This window comes from Lipotes vexillifer, unplaced genomic scaffold (genome assembly GCF_000442215.2).
Source record: "Lipotes vexillifer unplaced genomic scaffold, Lipotes_vexillifer_v1.1 scaffold678, whole genome shotgun sequence".
Taxonomy (NCBI): Eukaryota; Metazoa; Chordata; class Mammalia; order Artiodactyla; family Lipotidae; genus Lipotes; species Lipotes vexillifer.
Window position 1 is genome coordinate 442,152 of NW_006790338.1, and position 21,893 is coordinate 464,044.

General features: G+C 37.6%; 1 protein-coding gene across 2 annotated transcripts in view; it reads right to left on the reverse strand.

Moving 5' to 3' along the window:
• Nucleotides 1-21,893, reverse strand: part of PIKFYVE (phosphoinositide kinase, FYVE-type zinc finger containing) — a 74,893-nt gene that overhangs the window by 25,817 nt on the left and 27,183 nt on the right. Inside the window, exons 10-20 of one of the 2 annotated variants that reach the window (XM_007463646.1) lie at nucleotides 21,292-21,403; nucleotides 20,179-20,326; nucleotides 19,470-19,637; nucleotides 13,738-13,797; nucleotides 11,989-12,118; nucleotides 11,379-11,559; nucleotides 10,702-10,776; nucleotides 7,337-7,444; nucleotides 3,701-3,841; nucleotides 2,903-3,029; nucleotides 1,507-2,666 (exon numbers count right to left, since the gene is read on the reverse strand). In XM_007463646.1, coding sequence (XP_007463708.1) covers nucleotides 1,507-2,666; nucleotides 2,903-3,029; nucleotides 3,701-3,841; nucleotides 7,337-7,444; nucleotides 10,702-10,776; nucleotides 11,379-11,559; nucleotides 11,989-12,118; nucleotides 13,738-13,797; nucleotides 19,470-19,637; nucleotides 20,179-20,326; nucleotides 21,292-21,403 — 2,410 coding nt within the window. Of the gene's footprint in view, nucleotides 1-1,506; nucleotides 2,667-2,902; nucleotides 3,030-3,700; nucleotides 3,842-7,336; nucleotides 7,445-10,701; nucleotides 10,777-11,378; nucleotides 11,560-11,988; nucleotides 12,119-13,737; nucleotides 13,798-18,929; nucleotides 19,638-20,178; nucleotides 20,327-21,291; nucleotides 21,404-21,893 lie in introns of those variants that run through there. The other variant, XM_007463647.1, reaches the window with a different exon arrangement.

The window sequence follows — 21,893 nt, forward strand, 5'->3', positions numbered from 1 at the left end:
GTATATGAAGAAGTTCATGAAGTACTTAAAGCCTCTCCTCCTCTGATGTCCCCACCTCCCAAATTGACAAATTTGACTGTATGGTTAAAAACCATGTACTTTCGCTAGCTCATACACATAAACACACAAAAACACCCACATAAATATACACAGGTGATTTGGGTTTTTTACAAAAATGGTTTGATGCTGCATATATTAAAACACAATTTGCTTTTGTGTGTGTGTGTGTGTGTGTGGTACGCGGGCCTCTCACTGTTGTGGCCTCTCCCATAGGGAGCACAGGCTCCGGACGCGCAGGCCCAGAGGCCATGGGCCCACGGGCCCAGCCGCTCCGCGCCATGCGGGATCCTCCCGGACCGGTGCACGAACCCGTGTCCCCTGCATCGGCAGGCGGACTCCCAACCACTGCGCCACCAGGGAAGCCTCAACTTGCTTTTTAACACTAGAAAATATATTATGGGTTCTCTCTGGGTCATTAAACGAGATCCAACTCATCCTTTTAACAGCAAACAATTAGAAATAATGCTTCAGTAAACACCCTTGTACATATATTATAATAAAATGTAAGCATCCTTATACCAAATGCTTACTTATCTGCAGAAATAAGTTATAAAAGTTGGGAATCCTAAATCAAAAATATATATGTACTCATGTAAATTTAAAAGACCACCCTATCGCTTTTAATAAGTTTACATAAATGTATATAAACATAAATTTATTTAGTTTATTATGAGTATTTTTCCATACCTCATTAGCCATGGCTCTTATCACATTCTTTTTTGCCAATTTCATGTATTAAAAACGGTATACCATTATTAATCATTCTCAGACTTGTGAAAGCAAACATCTTTTTGTTTTATTAAAAAACTGTATTTCCTCATCTAGAAATAGATTTGTTCATTAGATTTATTACCACCATTATCAATAATGTATCCATGAATAAATCTTCCTTATTTTTTTAAAACACATCCATTTCCTACAATAAACTTCCAACCCTTACTGTCCTGCTCACTGCCATTAAAAGGATCAAGGACGCATCACACTAAACCCATGTCATCATGACAGAAATTTTAAGCAGCTCCACGCTGCCTGCCTACCTCAGAGCTCCTCCTGAGTTTACTGTGAACTTAGCCTGAAACCCTCAAAATCCAGTTTCATTACATTACACTCCTATTTCATACATTTTAAAGCAACACATAAGCCGAAAGACCTAGACAAAAAAGCATAGAGGAAATATTTAATAAATCTGCATGCAATTTGTCATATTTGATTATTTTTACCCTGCCATAGCAGATTTTCAACACATTTTTTTTAAAGACATGTATGTTACGTAGATTTATTTATTTATTTGGCCGCACCTCAAGGCATGTGAGATCTTAAGTTACCCGACCAGGGATAGAACCTGCGCCCCCTGCAGTGGGAGCGCAAAGTCTTAACCACTGGACGGCCAGGAAAGTCCCCAACACATTTTAAATTTACACAAGCACACAAAGCGGACTTGCTCACCTTTGTTGACCACACTGCGTCACTTGTAATCAACCCTTTCTCTTCGTCACCTTCACTTTTGCTTCCGGATTTGCCACTTGAAGTACCCGATGCATCCTTAGAATAAGCGAAAGGGTCTGAATTTTTTTGCTGAATTCTTCCTCCTCTGGCCCGATAATCGGCCAGCATTCTCCCCAGGCTCTGGCTATCACCCAGGTGCTCAGCAATTCTGGTGCTCACTAGCTCGTGTGAGGGCAGGACTTGAATAGACTTGGCCTGAACACTTCCATTCATGCCCTGAAGGCCAGAGAGATCCCTGAGCATCTGTTTCTTCCGCCTGCTCTCCATTTCTTTGAACTCTTTATTGAGGAGAGGAGACCAGTAAACCTGCTCCGCAAAATAATCTCGGGTAGAGCATCTCATCCCCTTTTCAGTTAAAAGGAAGGGCTCCCGGAATGTGATTACTGGGGAGATACAGAGGATCACATCTTTCAATTCCTGTTTAAAGGTCAAAGAATAAGTCTTTCGTTTATCTTCAGAGGAGGTAACTTCCTCAGTAATATACAGGCCAGTGTCATCCTGTAGAGGGTCTCTAAAGGCTCTCATCTGGCTTTTGGGATCCTGTAGCTCCTCTGTTTGCTGCAAAGTCTCTGGCGGCTCACTGCCTATGGCATCCTGTTGGTCATCTATATGGAGTGGCAGCAATGATTCCGGTACCGATGGAAAGAGAGCACAGGGGGCACCTGCTGGGCAAGCTGCTGTAGCATGCTCTTGATGCTTCGAAGAGGCAACATCCTGTGGCACACTTTTAGTTTCCTGATCACCCTTCTCAAACAGAATCCTTGATTCTAGCAAACTGCTATCATCAGAGGGCAGAAAGTCCAGAGGGAAGTCAGGCTCCCGTGGGAGGGGACTTCCACTGAATGGCTCTTGTGCAGCCCCTTCATCCTCCTGTCCCTCAATCAGAGAATGGAAAGAGGGGTTTGGTGTTAATGTAGGAGGCATAGCAAATTCATCCATGAGGAAGGAGATTTCTAGTTGAGAATGATAAGCTACACAGATCATAAATACTAGGATCTCCTTAACTCGAGCCAGCTCGTAATCAGAGCCTCCTCTAAGCTTGATTGTACAGCCCAAGTGCTGTGGACAGCCTTCAAAAAACATCAGTGTTTTGGTTTGTTCTACAAATAAACAAACACAAGGTTAAGAAGGCTTAGGTGGCAATCCAGAATTCCAGACAGAATTCACCATCTTAACATCTACCAGAGAAAAACCCTTAAGTAAAACAACAGTTGCCTGTCCTCATTTAACCACTGCTAATAGCTATCTCCTACTAAGTCACCCTTGTAGTACTGATGAATTTACTAATGTCCTCAGGTCCCCAATTCCAGGTAAATCTATACTAGAGATCACTCACCATTAGGCAACTGAAACATCTGCATGTAAAATTTGTGACAGGTGCCCAGGTGAGGCTTTGTAAGCAGCTGGTCCATCGACATCACCAAATCACCTTGGGTCATCCGACTGATTCGTTCTAAAACTTGCTAGAACACAGAACAACATTATATTACAAAATTAGACAGAGAAGAATAAAATTCTTAGAAAATTTAATATGAAAAAATAATAGGAACATATGAAAATGCCCTCGCAATGAATTTCCTTGATTTTAATAATTAAATGACTCTTACTGACTCTAGATTAGTCTACACTTAGAAATCAATATGAGCCTACTAAAATAAACCATACTCATATTAATGACATTATCAAAAGACATTTAAGCATCATGCACTGGCAAAAGGTACTGATTCAGGAGCGGAGGGTGGAAAGCTTCCAGGAGGGTGGGAAACTTCCAGAACTGACTTCTGTTCTGAAGAAGGTAACTTTTCAAGGGAGAGAACATTTTCTGCTACAAAATGAAGTCTCCACAAATACTACTTATTAACTAATGTCTATTACACCTTTGGTCTTGTAGAACCTATGATGAGCATTATATAACTCGTACGAGTGCTATAAGAATCGTACTTTCTTCCAGCCTGAGTTCCTCCAGTCTTATAAATAATGAAATCACTGCCATGCCTGTCCTACTTTCAATATATATGGTACAGCAAAGAAATAAACAATTAAAGATCCCTGAATATCTATCACACATGCATATAAATTTACAAGCCGTGATTATTTTTAAATGATATAAAAATAGAAAAATAAGAACACTCACTGATTTTACATTAATGACCAAAGTAATGCCATGTTCCAGTAACATATCCTGGGCAATTCGAGATACCGTTTTCTCAACTAAAACCAATGTGGGCCGAACATCAACTATTCGCTGAACGTAGTTCTTCAAGAATTCCCTTTCCTAAGTAAGATAAATCAAAAATATTATGTGTGGTACAATTCAAGATCTAGACATGTAAAAATATCAGGATAGTTTGACTATTAATATCAAACTCAGCCTAAGTTTTCTTTGCCCACAAACCACTACTAATAAATATTTCCTACTAAGTAAACACTGTAGTACTGATGTGTTAACTCATTTCTCAGGTCCCCAATCTCAGGTGAAACTATGCTAAAGATCACTTACCATTGCTGTAAGCAAATTAACTCAAACACAACCAAGAATATTTTTCATCATTCTAATCTGCCGATTATGCTGAAAAGAGTTTCAGGAGAAATTTCATTCTCCAACTCACTACCTTTACTTTGAAGGATTTTGAATTCTTAATAACCTATGACATAAAAGCCAAGAATCCAATTAGCTAGCTCTCAAAGGTTATAAATAAATAAATAAATAAAAAACCCTAACCCTAAATGAAAGCAATTTCTAAACGTTTTTAATACAGTTATGAATTCCCCGCTTTACATTCTGAAACTAACCAGAATATCTCTTCTTTTGGGTATCTGAATAAATAACTCTCTAACAGATGCTATTTCAGCTACTTCCTAATTTCAATCTCCAAACAGGTAATATTCTACCTACAACAGCTATAGTTAAAAATTAAAACATTTTTAATACAATTTCATGACAAAGGCTTACTTTCAAAGCAAATGAATATTGTAAATAACAACCAGAGTTAAAACAATATAATTCGTTAATTGTTTCATAAAATTTCTGGGCTCAGAGAGGTGACAATGGAATGCGGGAGCACATCTGTCACTTCTGCTCCCTATGCCCAGTGCTTTCTGAGTAAGACTGTATTCATGATCAGTGCCACCAGCAATGGACGAGCCTATTCCCTGCAATGAACCTGCCCTGTTAGATGGAGTAGATTTCTTCTCACCCTTCTCTGTTTTACTGATAGAAATTGTACATTTTCAAATTCTCCCGTTATTAACAAAATGGAATTTTTTTCCTTGAAACGTGTTAATTTCCTTCTCTGCTTACTAAATTGTTATTTAATGACATTTCAAATGATTTTATTTGTGCAGCTCCAATAAAGAATAACTAAAATAGGGCTTCCCTGGTGGCGCAGTGGTTGAGAGTCTGCCTGCCGACGCAGGGGACACGGATTCGTGCCCCGGTCTGGGAAGATCCCACATGCCGTGGAGCGGCTGGGCCCGTGAGCCATGGCCGCTGAAATAAAACTCAAATTTTTGCATTAATAACACACTTCCAAAAACATTTACAAAGGGCATTAAGGTACACGGAAGAAAAGTGATCCACAAATAAATATTAATATAACTAATGCTGGGTTTCCCTGGTGTTGCAGTGGTTAAGACCGCCTGCCAATGCAGGGGACACGGGTTCGAGTCCTGGTCCAGGAAGATCCCACATGCCGTGGAGCAACTAAGCCCATGCACCAAAACTACCCTCTGATATAGGGATAGCAAATACATTTCCTCTCAGTTCCAGCTCCAGTCAACTATTATGATTATACATGAAGCACCATGCTAAAAAGGGGTCCTGGGAGAGGCTCAGCAAGGAAAGAGTATCAGAAGGTAGGCCAGGAACCCAATGGAGCAGTGGCAGACCAACAGATCTTGAGGGCTGACCTTGTGAAGACAGTATGGCACCACAGGCTAATTATCTCTTTGCGCACTGTTTCTCATCCTCCTTTTTCTATTTACCTTTCAGCTTGTTCTTTGATTGGTTATTCCACAATGAGTGGACCAAAAAAAAGGATTAAAAAAAAAGTCATATCAATTGATACTTTCTATCAATTCAAACTAAAAACTTTAATAGGTCAGAACTTAAAGATATAATAAACTGTTTTATAGCACTGATGAACCAGATGCTTTAAATTATATGAATTAAATTTAATGTTTACTAATATACCTTGCCCAGAGCATACTTCTCTAACATAAAGTTTTTAGTCTGTTAACCTGGTCGTAAGGATGGAGTTAAAATAAAGCAGATAAACTTAAGTATAACTTTTTTGTAACTAAGTATCTATGGATTGTGATTACTAGTTCATCAACTCCAAGACATAAAATTGTACACATTTTAACATCTCTGCAATTAGGATGCATCTTGCAATCCATGTGGTTGTGATCTAAACCTAGAAAAGTCTTTCACTGACACCTTCAGTGAGATCAAGAAAAGTCCCAGCATCACAGTACCTTAGATTCCACGAACGATAATTGTGTTTCCCCTTTTTCCTTATTTCAGTTGTCATTGAAAAGTCATAGTAAATAAGAGCTAGAAGGAATGGTATAAATCTAGCTGAAACCCCTCACTTTTACTGATACATAGCTGAATTCCAAAAAGGAAACAGTCCCAGTTAACAGAGTTCCTTAAGCAATAGAGCAGAGTTTCATGACCCGTGGTGCCTTTCACCACAATTAAGTTTTTTCTGTTGCTGTCTATGAATTCAGAACAAAAGTGATTGCTCTTACCACTCCTGAGAAAATGTACCTATCACCTATGAATTTTCAAGCAATGCTTTTCCTAAATGTTTCTGGAACTGAATGTGTTTCTGCTATAATAGGAATACACATTCCTGAAAACTTCGCATTTTGAACAACTACAAATTAATTAATAGCATTTATGGGAGAAAAGAGGTTGGGGCAGACAACTTTTAAAACCTATGTAACTTCATATTCAGAGCACTGACAAGAATAAAAATGGGTACCTTGACAGAGAACTTGGAAAGCCCAGACAGGCAGCTCAGTGTAGCTGGAGGTGGCCTCAAGGGAAATTTAAAATGTACAAAAGCAAGTGCAACAGTACAATTGGAAATGGAACTCTGAACAGTGAATGCCTAAGAGCCATCCAGGACCAGGGGTTGCATCTCTCTAGGGAGAGAACTCTTCGAAGAGGAGCTCACTTCTAATTTCTTAAAATAGAACTAAAAGGGTTCCTGCCTTTATAGGAGGTGAGCTGAGGCTGATTTTCTTTCCAGCTGAGGGTTATAATCCTACCGCAGTTATTCTGGGCCTCCTCACTTAAGCAAAACCAGACAGAAACTGACACAACTTCCATAGGATATTATTGCCTTTTACCAACTGTGTGTAAGCTACTCAGTGTTCTAGAAACACGTGTTTTAGTAGAACAGACTGTATTAAAAAATCAGGTATTATCATTGGTAACCTGATTAAGTTAGAGAAATCCTTAAAGTAAATCCATGACCTAGGTGGGAAGGAAAAACAAGATTTGGATTGTCACCTTTTCTTCATATATTCCCAAAAAGTCATGTGTTGCCTTTAACACTTTGAAACTAAAAATAGTGACAGAGGTTTTGGTAAGCGTCTAAAGTGTGATACATAAAAGCACCTTTTATAATAAACTTTTTAAATGAAACAACAGCAATTAAGTTTGTCTGTCAAATTTAACCAGCTGGAATGCATTATAAGAGCTGGCAAGCATCATAGTACACAAACATCCCTCCAGATTACTGTTTCAGTAAGTTCTTACCTGAAGCACAATAGGATCAATGCAAGTAAATTTAGTTTCTTCTCTGTAGAGATACTCAATGGAACACTTCAACAGAAGAATTTTGGGGTTTTTAATAGAAGAATTCATCTAAAAAATAAATGAACAGTTTGTTAAAACTCTGAAGTTTGCACCTTATAGTCCTCATTTAATCACAACTTTAAATTCACACTGTTCATAATTCCTCTTAAATAGATGATCTCATTATATTCATATTAAAATACTCTCATTTAGTTCTTTTGTGGTATTCTCTTACTTTTTTTCAAAGCAAATTATTAGTTTAGGGCTATGCAAAATTCTTCAAAAATTGGCTTCTTTTCTACTAATGCTATTTTTACCTAATCTTCTATACTCTTAACTATTTTTTTTTTTAATTTCTAATGTTGCAAGAAAAGCTATCCAGCCCTGGGTAGGGCAGAGAGGGGCTTAAAGACAGTCTACTCCACAAACTCCCACAAATCAGCAACTCAGAACTTAACTCTTCTGAAATTCAAGAAGGGTAGATGAGGGAGAAAAGATTTAAAACACCTGCTGAATATATTTTTAATGGAATAAATTTCCAAGCAGTCATAAATTTGCAAGCCAAATTGGGTAATAAGAAGTTAGAACAGAAAACCTTAAAGCACATCCTGAAGCAGTGACTCAAACAATATATCCTAACCATGCAACTAAAGCCACAAGCAGAACAGCCAGGGTGCTGCAATCGAAGTTTCCGACTGACCAAGCTTATCAGGGCCAAACCGGTAAATGGTCCTGAAAACAGTGACTCATCAGCTGGGAAACGACATTCAGGGCTCTTCTAGCAACTACAAATTAAAGACTACCTCTAAATATGCTCAGTGGAGCAAGACAGTCATTCATGCATATGTGTCTACCACACCCACATAACAGTTTTTAATTCCGGAGATGAGCACAACATACCTACCTCTGAATTCAACAAAGACCATTTAATTTGATTTAAAGTACTACTTTGGGGACTTCCCTGGTGGTCCAGTGGTAAAGAATCCACCTTGCAATACAGGGGACTTGATCCCTGGTCAGGGAACTAAGATCCCACGCGCCGCAGGGCAACTAAGCCCGCGCACCACAACTACTGAGTTTGCCGCCTCAACTAGAGCCTGAGTGCCGCAAACTACAGAGCCCACGTGCTCTGGAGCCCACGCATCACAACTAGAGAAGAGAAAACCTGCATGACACAACAAAGATCCCGTGTGTTGCAACTAAGACCCGACACAGCCAAAAATAAAAAAAAAAACTTTAAAAAAATAAATAAATAAAATAAAAAATAAATAAATCTTTAAAAAAATAAAGTACTACTTTGATGGGTAAAATGTTTTAATAAGACTCTGTAGAAATATGAACTCTGGTTCATTGCTATAATATCAAATCCAAACATACTTTTCTTTCTCTTTGGTCACTAACAACTTTCAGGAAGCTTAATGACTTACAAAAAAAATTATTAGACTCTGCTTAGAAAAGAGTGAAAACAGGACTGCAGTTTCTCCATCTAGTTGTTCAGGCTTGAGATCTGCCTGAGGTCTCACTGTAACCAAATCAGGTGGGGCCGAGGTGTCTCTATGTTTAATAAGTTCCCTTAGTGATTCTGAAGCACAGCAAGGTTTGAGAACACTGTACAGATCAATGGTTTCTCAAAATGTGAGAACCCATAAACGACACTGGAAACACCCAGAGTGCCTCCATTAAAAGCAGTCCCAGCCAAATGTGAATTGGTGCAGCCACTATGGAAAGCAGTATGGAGGTTCCTTAAAAAACTAAAAACAGAGTTACCACATGATCTGCAATCCCACTCCTGAGGATACATCCAGAGAAAACTCTAATTTGAAAAGATACATACACCCCAATGTTCATAGCAGCACTATTTACAATAGCCAAGACACAGAAGCAAACTAAACGTCTATCAACAGATGAATGGATAAAGAAAATGTGGTACATATATACACAATGGAGTACTACTCAGCCATAAAAAGGAATGAAATAGGGCCTCCCTGGTGGCGCAGTGGTTGAGAGTCCGCCTGCCGATGCAGGGGATACGGGTTCATGCCCCGGTCCGGGAGGATCCCACATGCCGCGGAGCCATGGCCGCTGAGCCTGCGCGTCCGGCAAGGGGAGAGGCCACGACAGTGAGAGGCCCACATATTGCAAAAAAAAAAAAAAAGGAATGAAATAATGCCATTTGCAACAACGAGGATGGATCTAGAGATTACCATACTAAGTGAAGTCAGACAGAGAAAGACAAATATTACATAATATCACTTATATGTGGAATCTAAAATATGACACAAATGAACTTATATACAAAACAGAAACAGACTCACAGACAGAGAAAACAAACTTATGGTTACCAAAGGGGAAAGTAGTGCAGGGAGGGATAAATTGGGAGTTTGGGAATGGTAGATGCAAGCCACTGTGTATAAAATAAATAAACAACAAGGTCCTACTGTACAGCACAGGGAACTATATTCAATATCCTGTAATAAACTATAATGGAAAAGAATATGAAAAAAATATATATATGTGTATAAAAAACTGAATCACTTTGCTGTACACTGGAAACTAACATAACATTGTAAATTAACTATATTTCCTTAAAAAAATTTTTTTTAAGTAGTCCCATCCTTCCCATACTCACCCCCCAATTCCCACCCCCCTAAACCTACTGAATGAGAATTTCCAGGGTTTGGACTTAGGGATCTACATTTTGAACAAGGTCCACAGGTGATCCTGATGCACACTACACTTTGCTAATCAGTAGCCTTCAGAATAAAGTGAGATACAAAGCCCCTGCCTGCTTCCTCCAGCCCCATCTCCTGCCATTTCCCATCTTGCACCTTAGGATCTCAGAGTTTCCTTAGTCCACCAGGTTATTTCACCCTACTCTCTGTGCTAGTGCTATAAAGAGCCTCAGGGTTGAAGGTAGAGATAAAAGGGGAGAAGGAAAACAGAATTCCAGTGATAATTCTGAGCTCAGCCCTATGAGGAAGAACAAAGTTGTCAAATGGTAGGCCTCTGGAAGGACTCCAGTCTGTTAGAAAATCCTGTCTCCCTGAGATGCGGTGGGGTGAAGGGAAAATGATACCAGTGTCCTGTCAGCCTGCTGGTTGGGAAGCCTTCTTCTGTCTGATGAGTTCCCACTGTACAAGTCCCAATCATCATCGGCTCTGGGAGACTCTCCCTCAACCCCCAAAATTTCACCCCTATGGGAGACACTGCTAGTCACCCCTCAATGTCCAATCTCCTTTTCTTCCATGATTAAGGTACCCCCAGCTTGTCAGCTTGCCACACAGTCATAGTTTGCTGAACTTCACTGTTGAACTGAATCACATTACCTTTTTATGTGCAATATTCTTGGTACAAACAAACCCATTGACAACCACAGAATCAAACTTCTTTCCACCTGGGATCTAATGAAACAATTAAGAAAACAATAAAATTCAATGATACATCCTTAGAATCCAGTCAAATGAATTCTATTATTTATTTCCAAATAAGTACAAAAAGTTCCAGGATGCATTTCTTCCTTTCAACCAATAATCAAAGGCCTCTTAGCATGATCATCAACACTCTAACATACAACCTGGTACTTGATGCCAGATGTCAATTAAGACCACTATTAAGTTACATATCATAGGCAAAAAATATAGGCAAAACTCCACTACTCTAAATAAAGCAATTACCCACTGCTTTTACTCAGAACAGTGACAGTAATCTGTGGGAAGAGGACTTCCCATAGATGACACATCAAGAAGAGGAAGCAAGAAAGTTTGGGTTCCCAACTCATTGCAAGCCCAACTTACCCCCCACCCCCATTCACCTCTCACTTCCTAACAGTGGCTTCTATGACCCTTAAGTGCACTGCTAACAAATAGAGCAGGCAGAAAAACTTCCCCCTCCTCACCTAGCACCCCTCCTGGTAATGACCCTTTCAGATTACCATTAAGAGACAAATTATTATCAGGCCCATCTCATCAATTCCTAGCATTAGAAAAGCATTAGCAGAGCTCACTTTTTTGACGTGGACAAACTGACGGACATCCATGTCATCATCCCGGTTCTTGACATCAGGTCGGACTGTCTGAACAACCTGGCAGACTAGTGATACAATGATGTCCCTCCAAGATGGTGACAATGACTCACTATGGAGCAACTGCTGGAGTAGTGCCATCATGTGGTTGTGATTAGCTGAGCTACAAAAATGTTATAGGAAAGAAGTCTGCAGAGTTAATACTGCCAGAGACAACAGTTTTGAAGATACAACACAGTCTACGAAGAAATAAGCACACTAATTATGGCTCACAGATGAGATTTTCTTGGTCAATTTTATTCTTTCTGCATATCTGCACCTTAATGATTTTTCACATAAAGAAAATCTGTGAATATCCTCAACTAAGATGACCCATTTAATTTGATTAAACTTTAACACATAAATGACAATGGGGACAGACAAGGACAATTTAGGACACTTTTTGTTTTATAAGAAATTTCATCAGAACAGGCTTTATTTCCTAAGTAATGTTAGTATTTTTGACTTTCTAAGGAAGAACTATGCACATGCCTATCAAGTCACTGAAGATTATAAAACTGGAGAATTAAAATTAAAAAGCTCACTGCCTTACAGCAACCTCTCCATGGCTTGTTTCTCTCCATTCTCCTCCCTCAGCAGCTCCAGGTTGTTATGATGCCAACCCAAAGGTGTGAAAGGCAGCTCTTTGGATTTTTCCTCAACTCGACGGTTAAATAAGGATTCTAAGTGTAAAATAAGAAATTATACTTCATTGTCACATTTTATACCATCTACTCATAGATTTAGAAATTGCCAACTTAACGTTTTTACATTTTTTAAGTTAGCCAATTCAATTGTTGGTGTAAAAAAAGCAAGGACATGTTTAAATTCGTAAATAAAAAAATGAACTCCGAGTTAGATCATCAATATTCTCAACAGACAAAATCAGAGACAGAAGTGTGAAAAGTAAATTTACATAAGCAACCAGGACTCTCAAGAAAATAATTATAAATACGGCTTCTGAAAAGCAAATAAAATGAGATTTTTTTACACTCTTTTTATTTGGGGACATTAACAAAACGAGGTGGTTTATTTTTCCTATGAAATCACAAACTGAATACTGCATTCAATAGAAGTCGGAATGCAAGCAGAACACTTGATAGTGTGGGTGCTGAACTTTAAAGAGAAAAGCTCAGCCCTTATACGTCTGAACCAGTACATGACAGTATAGAAAGTCTACTCAGACAATCCTTTTAGTGTTTCTTTTTCAATACAGGAACAAAAGGCTTTCTTTTTAATTGGCAAAACTTTTACAAGTCAGACCTAAAAATTAACTGTAAAGAAATTAAAACATGGTAAATAACAATTTATGTAAAATTTTGTTAATGGATCAAGACCAAAAAAATAATAGATAATACTACATGCTTTGCAAAAAAAGATGCTCACTAAATGTTGAAAAATGTGATTGAATAAATGGAAAGAAAAGAGGTGAGAAATGCTTACAAAAATTGTCAAATCTTGCCCCTCTTAATGCAAACTAAACAAATAAAAAAACTTTCAACTAAACATTCCAGCAGCTTACACAGTAAAGCAAGTGTCCATGACAAGTGAAGTACAAAAATGGCACATTTCAATTATTTAAACCCCTGGTCTTATAAACATCTAGTTGAACCAGATGCTTGGAGGTGAATTTAGAAACACTGCTAAGTTATGACACCAGCTGCAAGTGGCTGCCTTTGTACCAGTTTGCCCTACCTTCTCTCTTTTATGTGAAACCCTCCCATTATCTGAGGCCTAAGCTGTAGAGTGTCATGGACCAATTAAGTAAGTGAGTCTTCACTCCACAGCAAGCTAAGTAGGGTCACCGTTAGAAAAGGCTTGTACTTCCGCTTGTCCCCAGGGAAGTGATCAGCAGAATTAGTTCTTTATCTCTTTATCTCTTCTGTCCACTTGTCTTCCCAACTCCCCAGGGCAAGCAGCATCCTCAATGGGATGAGATCTGCCTGTAGGCTTTTTGATAAGCTTGACAATCACTGATTATATGTATATCAATACTTAATACTATACTCATGATATAGGAAAGCATAAGCTATTCATGCCTTTAAATGAATAAAATTCAAAATCTATTTTAAACAATTACTTTTCAGATCAGAGACCTTCTTTCAAACCAAGTCCAAGTTTATATTTTTGGTTCTCAACAGTCTCAAAGTTACTACACATATTAAAACCTGTGTTCCCATGATACTAAAATAATCAAATACATTGTCAGTACCTAGTCTGCACCTATCAATGTGCTAAGCCCCAAGTATATCCCCATGAACAAAAGAGACACCATCCCATGTATAGCTTTTGATAAAATTACCTTTGATGAAGGCGTCACTTATTGAGAGCTGTTGTCCTCCATTGTCAGAAATCAAATACTCTGCACAGCAGGGAGAGAGGAGAGAGAGGAGGAAGGAAAGGAGAAGCTTATGACTATAACATGCCAGCATAATTATACAAACACACCCACACACAAAGTATTACCCATACTAAACCCATCAGTACACAGCCAAGTCACGAAAACTTTGGGCTAAAATGATGCTTTATAACTTGTTCTGAACACTTCATACTAAACTTGATAGACTTAAATTAATAACTCAACAGAACCTTGAAACAGTAATGACAGATAATCTTTAACAGATCATTTTTCCCTTATCAAAACTGAACTTGTTTATGAAAACTGAGATTGTCAGTAATTTTCATGACAAGCCTAAAAAGTTACTTTTTCTCATGTACAACTGTATTATTTAACAATGAGTTCAGATAGACAAGCCACCTCATAACACAATATAAGGTGGGGTTTTTTAAATTTCAGAATATAAGCTATAAAATAAATTAATACAAAAGTGACAATGGCAGGGAATAAAGATGTAACTCGTAATGATTTCTATTAGTTTTTAGAGTTTTAATTTTCAAAAATTCTAACCAAATACTTCCAAATAGTTGCTGAAAGATAACTTCTGAACACACTGTGAATGTGTTCTTTTAGAACTTTTAGAATAGTAAATATTTTTCTTACAAGTGAAACTTACTCTTTACTTCCCCATGACCTTTTCTCTAGGTCTGTGACCAAGCACAGCTCAAATGAGGTTCTTTCTACCGTGCAAATTTAACGACAATGCATTTTAAGCCCTTTAAGGTAAAGGTGCTCCATAAAATTCTTTGCAGGTAGAGTTTATTTATAAACAAATAGGCTGCAAAAGTCAATGTGTCTATAAGCCAATATGCTCATTCTTCAAACAAGAAAGTGGAGAAAAAAATTTAGAAAGTTGAAGTGTGCCATGTCAAATACAATAAAATCAAGTATTATATGGACCAGTGAAAACAGATGTTATACTTTATTCCTATACCTCCCACACAGAAATTAATAATGTCTACCCCTATTTGTTCAACTAATGTAGAGGCTTTACAAGCTTTCCTCTTCATACTAAAGGATATGTATATATATAATATAAAATTCCAGAAGCGATGGATTTTCCCCATTTTATTATGAAAAAATTTCAAACATACAGAAAATCCTGTATACCCTCCACCTAGACTGAACAACTGTTTAATGATTTGCCACATCTGATTTCTCTCTATATGTGTGCTTTTTTTCCAGACCATTTGAAATTATACATATCATGACATTTTACCACTAATACTTCAGCATGCATCTCTTAAAAATAAGGGCATTCTCCTCTATAGCCGTAATATTTACACACTTAAGAAAACTGACAATTTCTTAATATCATTGAGTTAGTCCATATTCAAATTTATCTAACTGTTCCCAAAATGCTTTAATAAATGCTTTTTTCCCCCTCAAACCTGGATCCATTAAGGTTCATACATTACATTCTCTTTATTCTCTTTTAGTCTAAAGTAGACTTCCTACTTTTTTTTTTTCATGATATTGAATTTTGAAAGAACCCAGGCCAAATGTCCTGGTGAACATCCCACATTCTGGATTTGATGGATTGTTTCCTCATGGTGCTGTTTAAATTGCTCTTATACCCCCCGTTTCCCTAAAAATCGGAAGTTAGGTCTAGAGCTTTGCGGAAGCCACGATTTTCACCTTCTTCTCTAGATTCTACTTGCTAACTTTCCAAGAATGGTTCAGAATCCTACGTCCAACACAGAATAAAATATATTTTAATTGCATAACTCTCCAAGACCAATAATGAAAAATTAATCAAACCAGAAGACTGCACTGTCTGTTTTACAAGTTTCTGAAAATGAGGGGTTTGCTTATGTAACATAAAAAACATGACCAGTTATTGTTTGTTTGTTTTTTTGCGGTACGCAGGCCTCTCACTGCTGCGGCCCCTCCCACCACGGATCACAGGCTCTGGACGCACAGGCCCAGCGGCCATGGCTCACGGGTCCAGCCACTCTGCAGCATGTGGGATCCTCCTGGACCGGGGCACGAACCCGTGTCCCCTGCATCGACAGGCGGACTCCCAACCACTGCGCCACCAGGGAAGCCCGACCAGTTTTTTTTTAAGTATAGCTATTTCAATCAATTTTATAAATTCAAATTTCCTCAGGCTTAAAAGCTAGCAGATGATCCCAAAGAAAAGATTTAATAAGTATTACCTTTAACTTTAATGGAAAGATAAAAAGCACCCATTCTCATTTTTATTCAAGAGAAATGAAAACCAGAAGCAGAGGAAATCTTTCACTTCCCTAACTAGGTCACTCTGACGACCTTTATTTTCTGGTAATCAGTGTTCCTTGTAATTACAGTGAAGAAAAAAATAATTTATTGTATCTCAACTTCACAAGAAAAATAGAAAAAAGAAAAATTCCTGTTAGTATGCTAAAAACTAACAAGAGAACTGTGAAAGCCAGAAATGTTTATTAAGGATTTATCAAGTCCTCAAATACAGGCTCTCAAGGTTGCAAATGACCTAAGAGGTCAATCTAATAATTATCTTCTTTCTGGGGTAGGTGGGTGTGTGAGTGTGAGAGTGTGTGTGTGTGTGTGTGTGTGTGTGTGTGTGTGTGTGTGTGCGTGTGTACACATATACAACGTAATATTACTCAGCCACAAGAAAGAATAAAATCTTGCTATTTCTGAAAACATGGGTGGAACTAGAGGGTACTTTGTTAGGTGAAATGAGTCAGAGAAAGACAAATTCTGTATGATTTCACTTATTTGTGCAATCTCAAAAACAAAACAAATGAACAAACAGAACAGAAAAGAAACAGAGTTACAGATACAGAGAACAAACAGGGGTTGCCAGAGGGGAGGGGGGGTGGAAGGAGAAAAGAAATAGGTAAGGAAGATTAGGGGTACAAACTTTCAGTTGCAAAATAACTAAGTCATGGGTGTAAAATATACAAGGTGGGGCATATAGTCAATAACTATGTATTATCTTTGTATGGTGACATACTGTAACTAGACGTAACTAGTGGTCATTTCAAAATGTACAGAAATATGGAATCACTATGATGTGTAACAGTTGGAGGTCAATTATACTTCAAAAACAAACTCAGAAAAAGAGATCAGATTGGCAGTTACTAGAGGAAGGGGGTGGGGAAGGGGAAATTAGACGAAGGCAGTCAAAAGGTAGAAACTTCCAGTACTAGGGACGGATGTACAACACAATAAATACAATTAACACTGCTGTATGTCATATATGAAAGTTGTCAAGAGAGTAAATTCTGAGAGTTCTCATCACAAAGAAAAGAATTTTTTCTATTTCTTTAATTTTCTATCTATGTGAGATGATGGATGTTCACTAAACTTATGCTGCACACGTTAAACTTACACAATGCTTTATGTCAATTATATCTCAGTAAAACTAGAAGGGAAAAAAAAACAACAACGGGGCATTCTCTAACTCTTCATTATTTTGGACTTCATGTCCTCTTAACAGAGAGTGTTCTTTCCTGGTTAAGATTATCTTGACAGAGGTTAAAAAAAAAAAAAGTTTAATTAATATTGTATCAACTTCTCCAAATAACTGGCCTAATTTTTCTTTCTTTGCATCACAATTTTAAAAATCTTTCCCAAGATATCCTTGGCATTTCCTCCAATCTTCAGTGCAGTCTGGACTTCTGCTTTCCTGCCACTTTTCTAAAAGCACTGGCCCCTCTTTCAGACTGATCCTCATATGAAGGTTTCCTCTCACAATTTTTCTAGAAAAAAATTTTTAAAGGTTGAGATCAGAAAGTTGCCAGAGGAGTCATGATGGGTTTTTTTCAACTGCAGGTGCTGCCCCTTTAATTTTCCTTATAAATGCAGTTTGAGGTTCTACTGTAAAAACGTCATTATCGGAGCCTTCTATTCCCATTCTTCCCCCAACATTATGAAGTTAAGTTTCCTAAAGCAAGTGCCTGACTGTGCTCAGCAGTCCACCTTTTGCTATTATTAGTTGCGTGATGACAGGTCACTTTCTTCATGATTTTCAAAAGTTCCTTAACTTTACAAGAGATGAAATCACCAGCAAGGCAAAAATGTATTTCACACTCTCCTTTCAGCACAATGAAATTGCTAACAAAAGTGTCCAGAGAACAGATACCCTCCACAGATCATCCCACCTCTGAACCACATCTGTCATTTATATTACAAAAATCGAATATCCTCCATGTGACCACAGTCTACAGTTAATTCTCCCACAAGTGCCACATCTGCTTCACTGTTCTTTCATACTCACCCAAATGTCTGCCATCATTTTTCCAATTTCTGCTTTGAGGATTCCCATAAAGATGTGTATCTTACTTGTGCTCAATGCTAGTCAGGTCTCCTCTTTTCTCACACCCTCTCTAAGTTTCTATTCTTAAATAAGATATACCTTTTTATTACTATAACCCTTAAATGCCATTTTACCACATCTTGATGATAGTGGCTAATATCGACAATTATGAGAAATCTGTTGTAGAAATGTGAATTTGTTTCCAATTATTTTAGCATAGATGTTTACATTCAAAAGCTTCTATCTTCTGATAATATTCTGAGGCTCAAAGTAGGCAGCAGCAAAGAATTAGGCAGGAATTTCAGATCTAAGTAAGGAGGCAATTCAAATTTAGAGCGCTAAATATTAAAAATTCAAAGTACAGGTGAAATCATGGAATAAATTGCTTCATCTGTAGAATAATGATTTTTTCAGTTACTGTAACATAATGAAATGCCACAGTTACTTATTACTTATGTTTTTTTCTTTTTTTTGGCTGCACAGCATGCAGGACCTTAGTTCCCTGACCAGGGATCAAACCCGTGCCACCTGCGGTGAAGTGCGGGGTCCTAACCACTGGACCGCCAAGGAATTCCCAATTATGTATTTTTTATTTATTTACCTTTACTAATGCCACTTTAGAGCTAAAATTTAAACTGCCTTTTAATTATATCCAACAAAGTAAACATCACCATCCATTTTTAAAGAAAGCATTTCATTTCTATGTACTGCTATGTTAGATTTTAGTAATGGTTTACCTTATTTTTCCTTTTATACCGAATGTCTTTGAATTATTATTTTTCAGTAGACTAAAGCCTCAAATAAGACAGCTAAAAGAATGAATTTGTTTTGTATTAAAGAAGAAACCTGTTTTATAAATATAGCATATGCACAATAAGCATTTTTAATTAGAGTAGAAAGATGTTTTGGAATGTGTGAATGTTTTTCACCAATCTAGTTCAAGCATCTGGAAAGGTTTAGTAGAATACTATGCTACTGGGTAATAGCATAAGCAAATAAGCTTTAAAATATTAAATGAAGAAAGAGAAATGAATAGAGCAGAACATCCATGTTATAAATGCAAAGAAATGCCACCTTGGAAGTTGCACATTATGCTAAGGGAAAAGCAGTCAGATGTAGTTCCTTTTAAACACTACAAGCTTTAAAGTGGGTGTGGTGGTACTGAGGTAGAAAACAAGAAATAAAAGGAACCAGAACCAACCAAAAAAACCCCCAAACATGTAGTGAAGAGGTGTGGGGGAAAATGAGAAGGGGTGGACCAAAACCCATACCAAATCCCCTCAGCCATAGGGGTCAGAGGAAGCCAGAAGGACAAGCTGGCTTGAGATCTCTCCAGCCTGTGTTTGGATTGCAGAAGGTGACTACCTCCTACCTTTTTGGTCAGCAGGGTGAGGGGGCACATGTGGGTACTTGGAGGGCTTCTTGATATGGAAGTTCACGTTGTCCAGCTCCACGTTCAGGCTGATAGAAGCGGCTGAGTCACTGTCCACTGTGGACTGGAAACTGCTTACTGATGTGCGCTTGCTAGGACTGGCAGAATCTTTTAGTGTTGGGGAGGGGAAAGAAATATAGGGAGAGGAGGGGAGTAAAAATGGGTTTCATCAGGGTATTGGAGGAAAGGAGAAAAATGTTTTTTTTAATATACAAGCCCAATGTGCAATACCAAAATGGATACAGTATTTTCATGTACTTCTGTGTAGACTTAATAAAATTTGAGCAAGTTAAATATAAAATGAATTTTTAAAATGAAGAAATATGTTGGAGGTTCTGCAGAGAGAAGGTCTGATATCATAGTGAAGAGGTGAGAAAGTTGTCTACGGCAATATTAGCTAGGAGTTATTTTTAAGCTGCTGCAAACTAAAGACTACGGCGAAATCTGAAAACACCAGTAGCCTAACACGTTGGTTTCTTAAGAAAATACTGTATCTAGGACAAGGATTGCTATCAGATGTTGTTACATTTAGTTGGAGCCATAAATCTTAAAAGTAGGACTGTTTCAACTACATAAACAAAACACTCATTTTATCGTACATACACAGTAATGATTCATAAAAACTAAAATGTCAGAAAGTGAAACTCACTGGTCAAATTATCGTCACCTTCTTCAGCTATCTGCTCTGTGTCGCTGTCATCAAACTTTATGTCTTTAAACCAGGATGGCTCAGAGTGTCCTTCCACAGAGTTCACTGAGTCACTGTCCGGAGAAGGGGTCTCGGAAAATTCTGTACTCTGAAAGGGTTAAGACAGGATCCAAGCAATTGACCCTCAATGGCAACAATGTTGAGGCTGTCACACTACAAATAAATTCTAGCCCAATATTTGTACAAGGCTAACCACTAAATAAATTTATGTAAAAATAAGCAAATTAATAGAAGCTAAGTTGTAAACCAGCATCATGCTGGCAACTCCACTCTTACAATTGTGATATTTATGAATCAGTAAGCTTAAAGGCAGCATATTACAAACAAAACATAATATATAGATTTTATAGTGTTTCATTTCATCTTTTATTCCTGAGAGTAAAGACAGCTTAGAATTTATCCTAACCCTGTGCCGACACCCTGGGAAACAACTGTTAGATTTTAACACATAACACCACACTAGTGTTTTGGGTCATTTGTCTTTTCTAATCATTGATTTTTCAATTTTAGTTCACAAAGGTGTTACTGAATATTATTTATATCAAATTAACATAAACCAAAAGTGAAAGTATATCTTTTTTAAAAGTTCTATCTTTAAGTAATTTCCCATTTCCTAATTAAAGTAAAAAAAAAAACAGAAAAGAGAATATTCACCGTTTTACCATTACTGTAAGTTGAATACTGCTATAGAGTCAAAATCTATTGCAATGGTACCATTAAGTTTTTTCAATTGTTTTACTATATATACTCCCTCTTAGTCCTAAAAATACAGACATAGTAAAACTGAAAACCACTGAAGATAAATGACAAGCAACTACAATATCACAAAGCCAAGCTCAAGAGAAGCCACACCAACTGAAGTGTTTGATTCCAATGGGTTTTTTAATCACCACTACCTATCAAGTAAAAATGTTTAACTTTCCTCAAATGGCAGGGAAAACATGTTAGCAAAGTGTATCTTTGGGTAATTCAACTAGTTTTTACTCCCACTGATGAAGAAGACTTGGCAACAAAGTTCACTATACTCTCATTGGCGGTACCACTGAACACTACCTGCAGCGGTCTGTACAGCGCATACTCATCCCTGAAGAGCTGGTCGTGATGACTGACACAATCCAGCCAACGTCCATCCACCATTGCCTGCCCAATTGCTATAGCTTGTGCCCTGAATCAAGACCAAGAAAAAAGAAAACTTTTAAAAGTCAGTCAGAATAATTTTACAAGTACAAGATGAGACACAAACTGAATTTTTTTCCCACTCTAATCAGAGTTGGAATTTCAAATGGTCCTTGGATAGGTGAGGGATAAAACAAGAGAGACTTGAAGCTAAATTAAAAGATCTTCCCATGTACCATAGTAAAGGAGAACCAGTCCCAAGAAAACCTAATTTCAATTACACAAACATTTACAAGTACTCAGTGCATGCATACCCCTGTACTTACTAGGAGTAAAAAGTGTTGAGAATAGCATGGCTCCTGTCCTCAAGGAGCTTACAGTCTTTGATGAGAAGACAATACCAAATATTATAAATATAGATATAAAATGTATATCTATATATATACATGAAATAGACACTTATTAACACATTACATTTATATGGCAATGTACCAAACACATTAGCCCATATTATTTCATTCTCACAGCTTCATAGGATC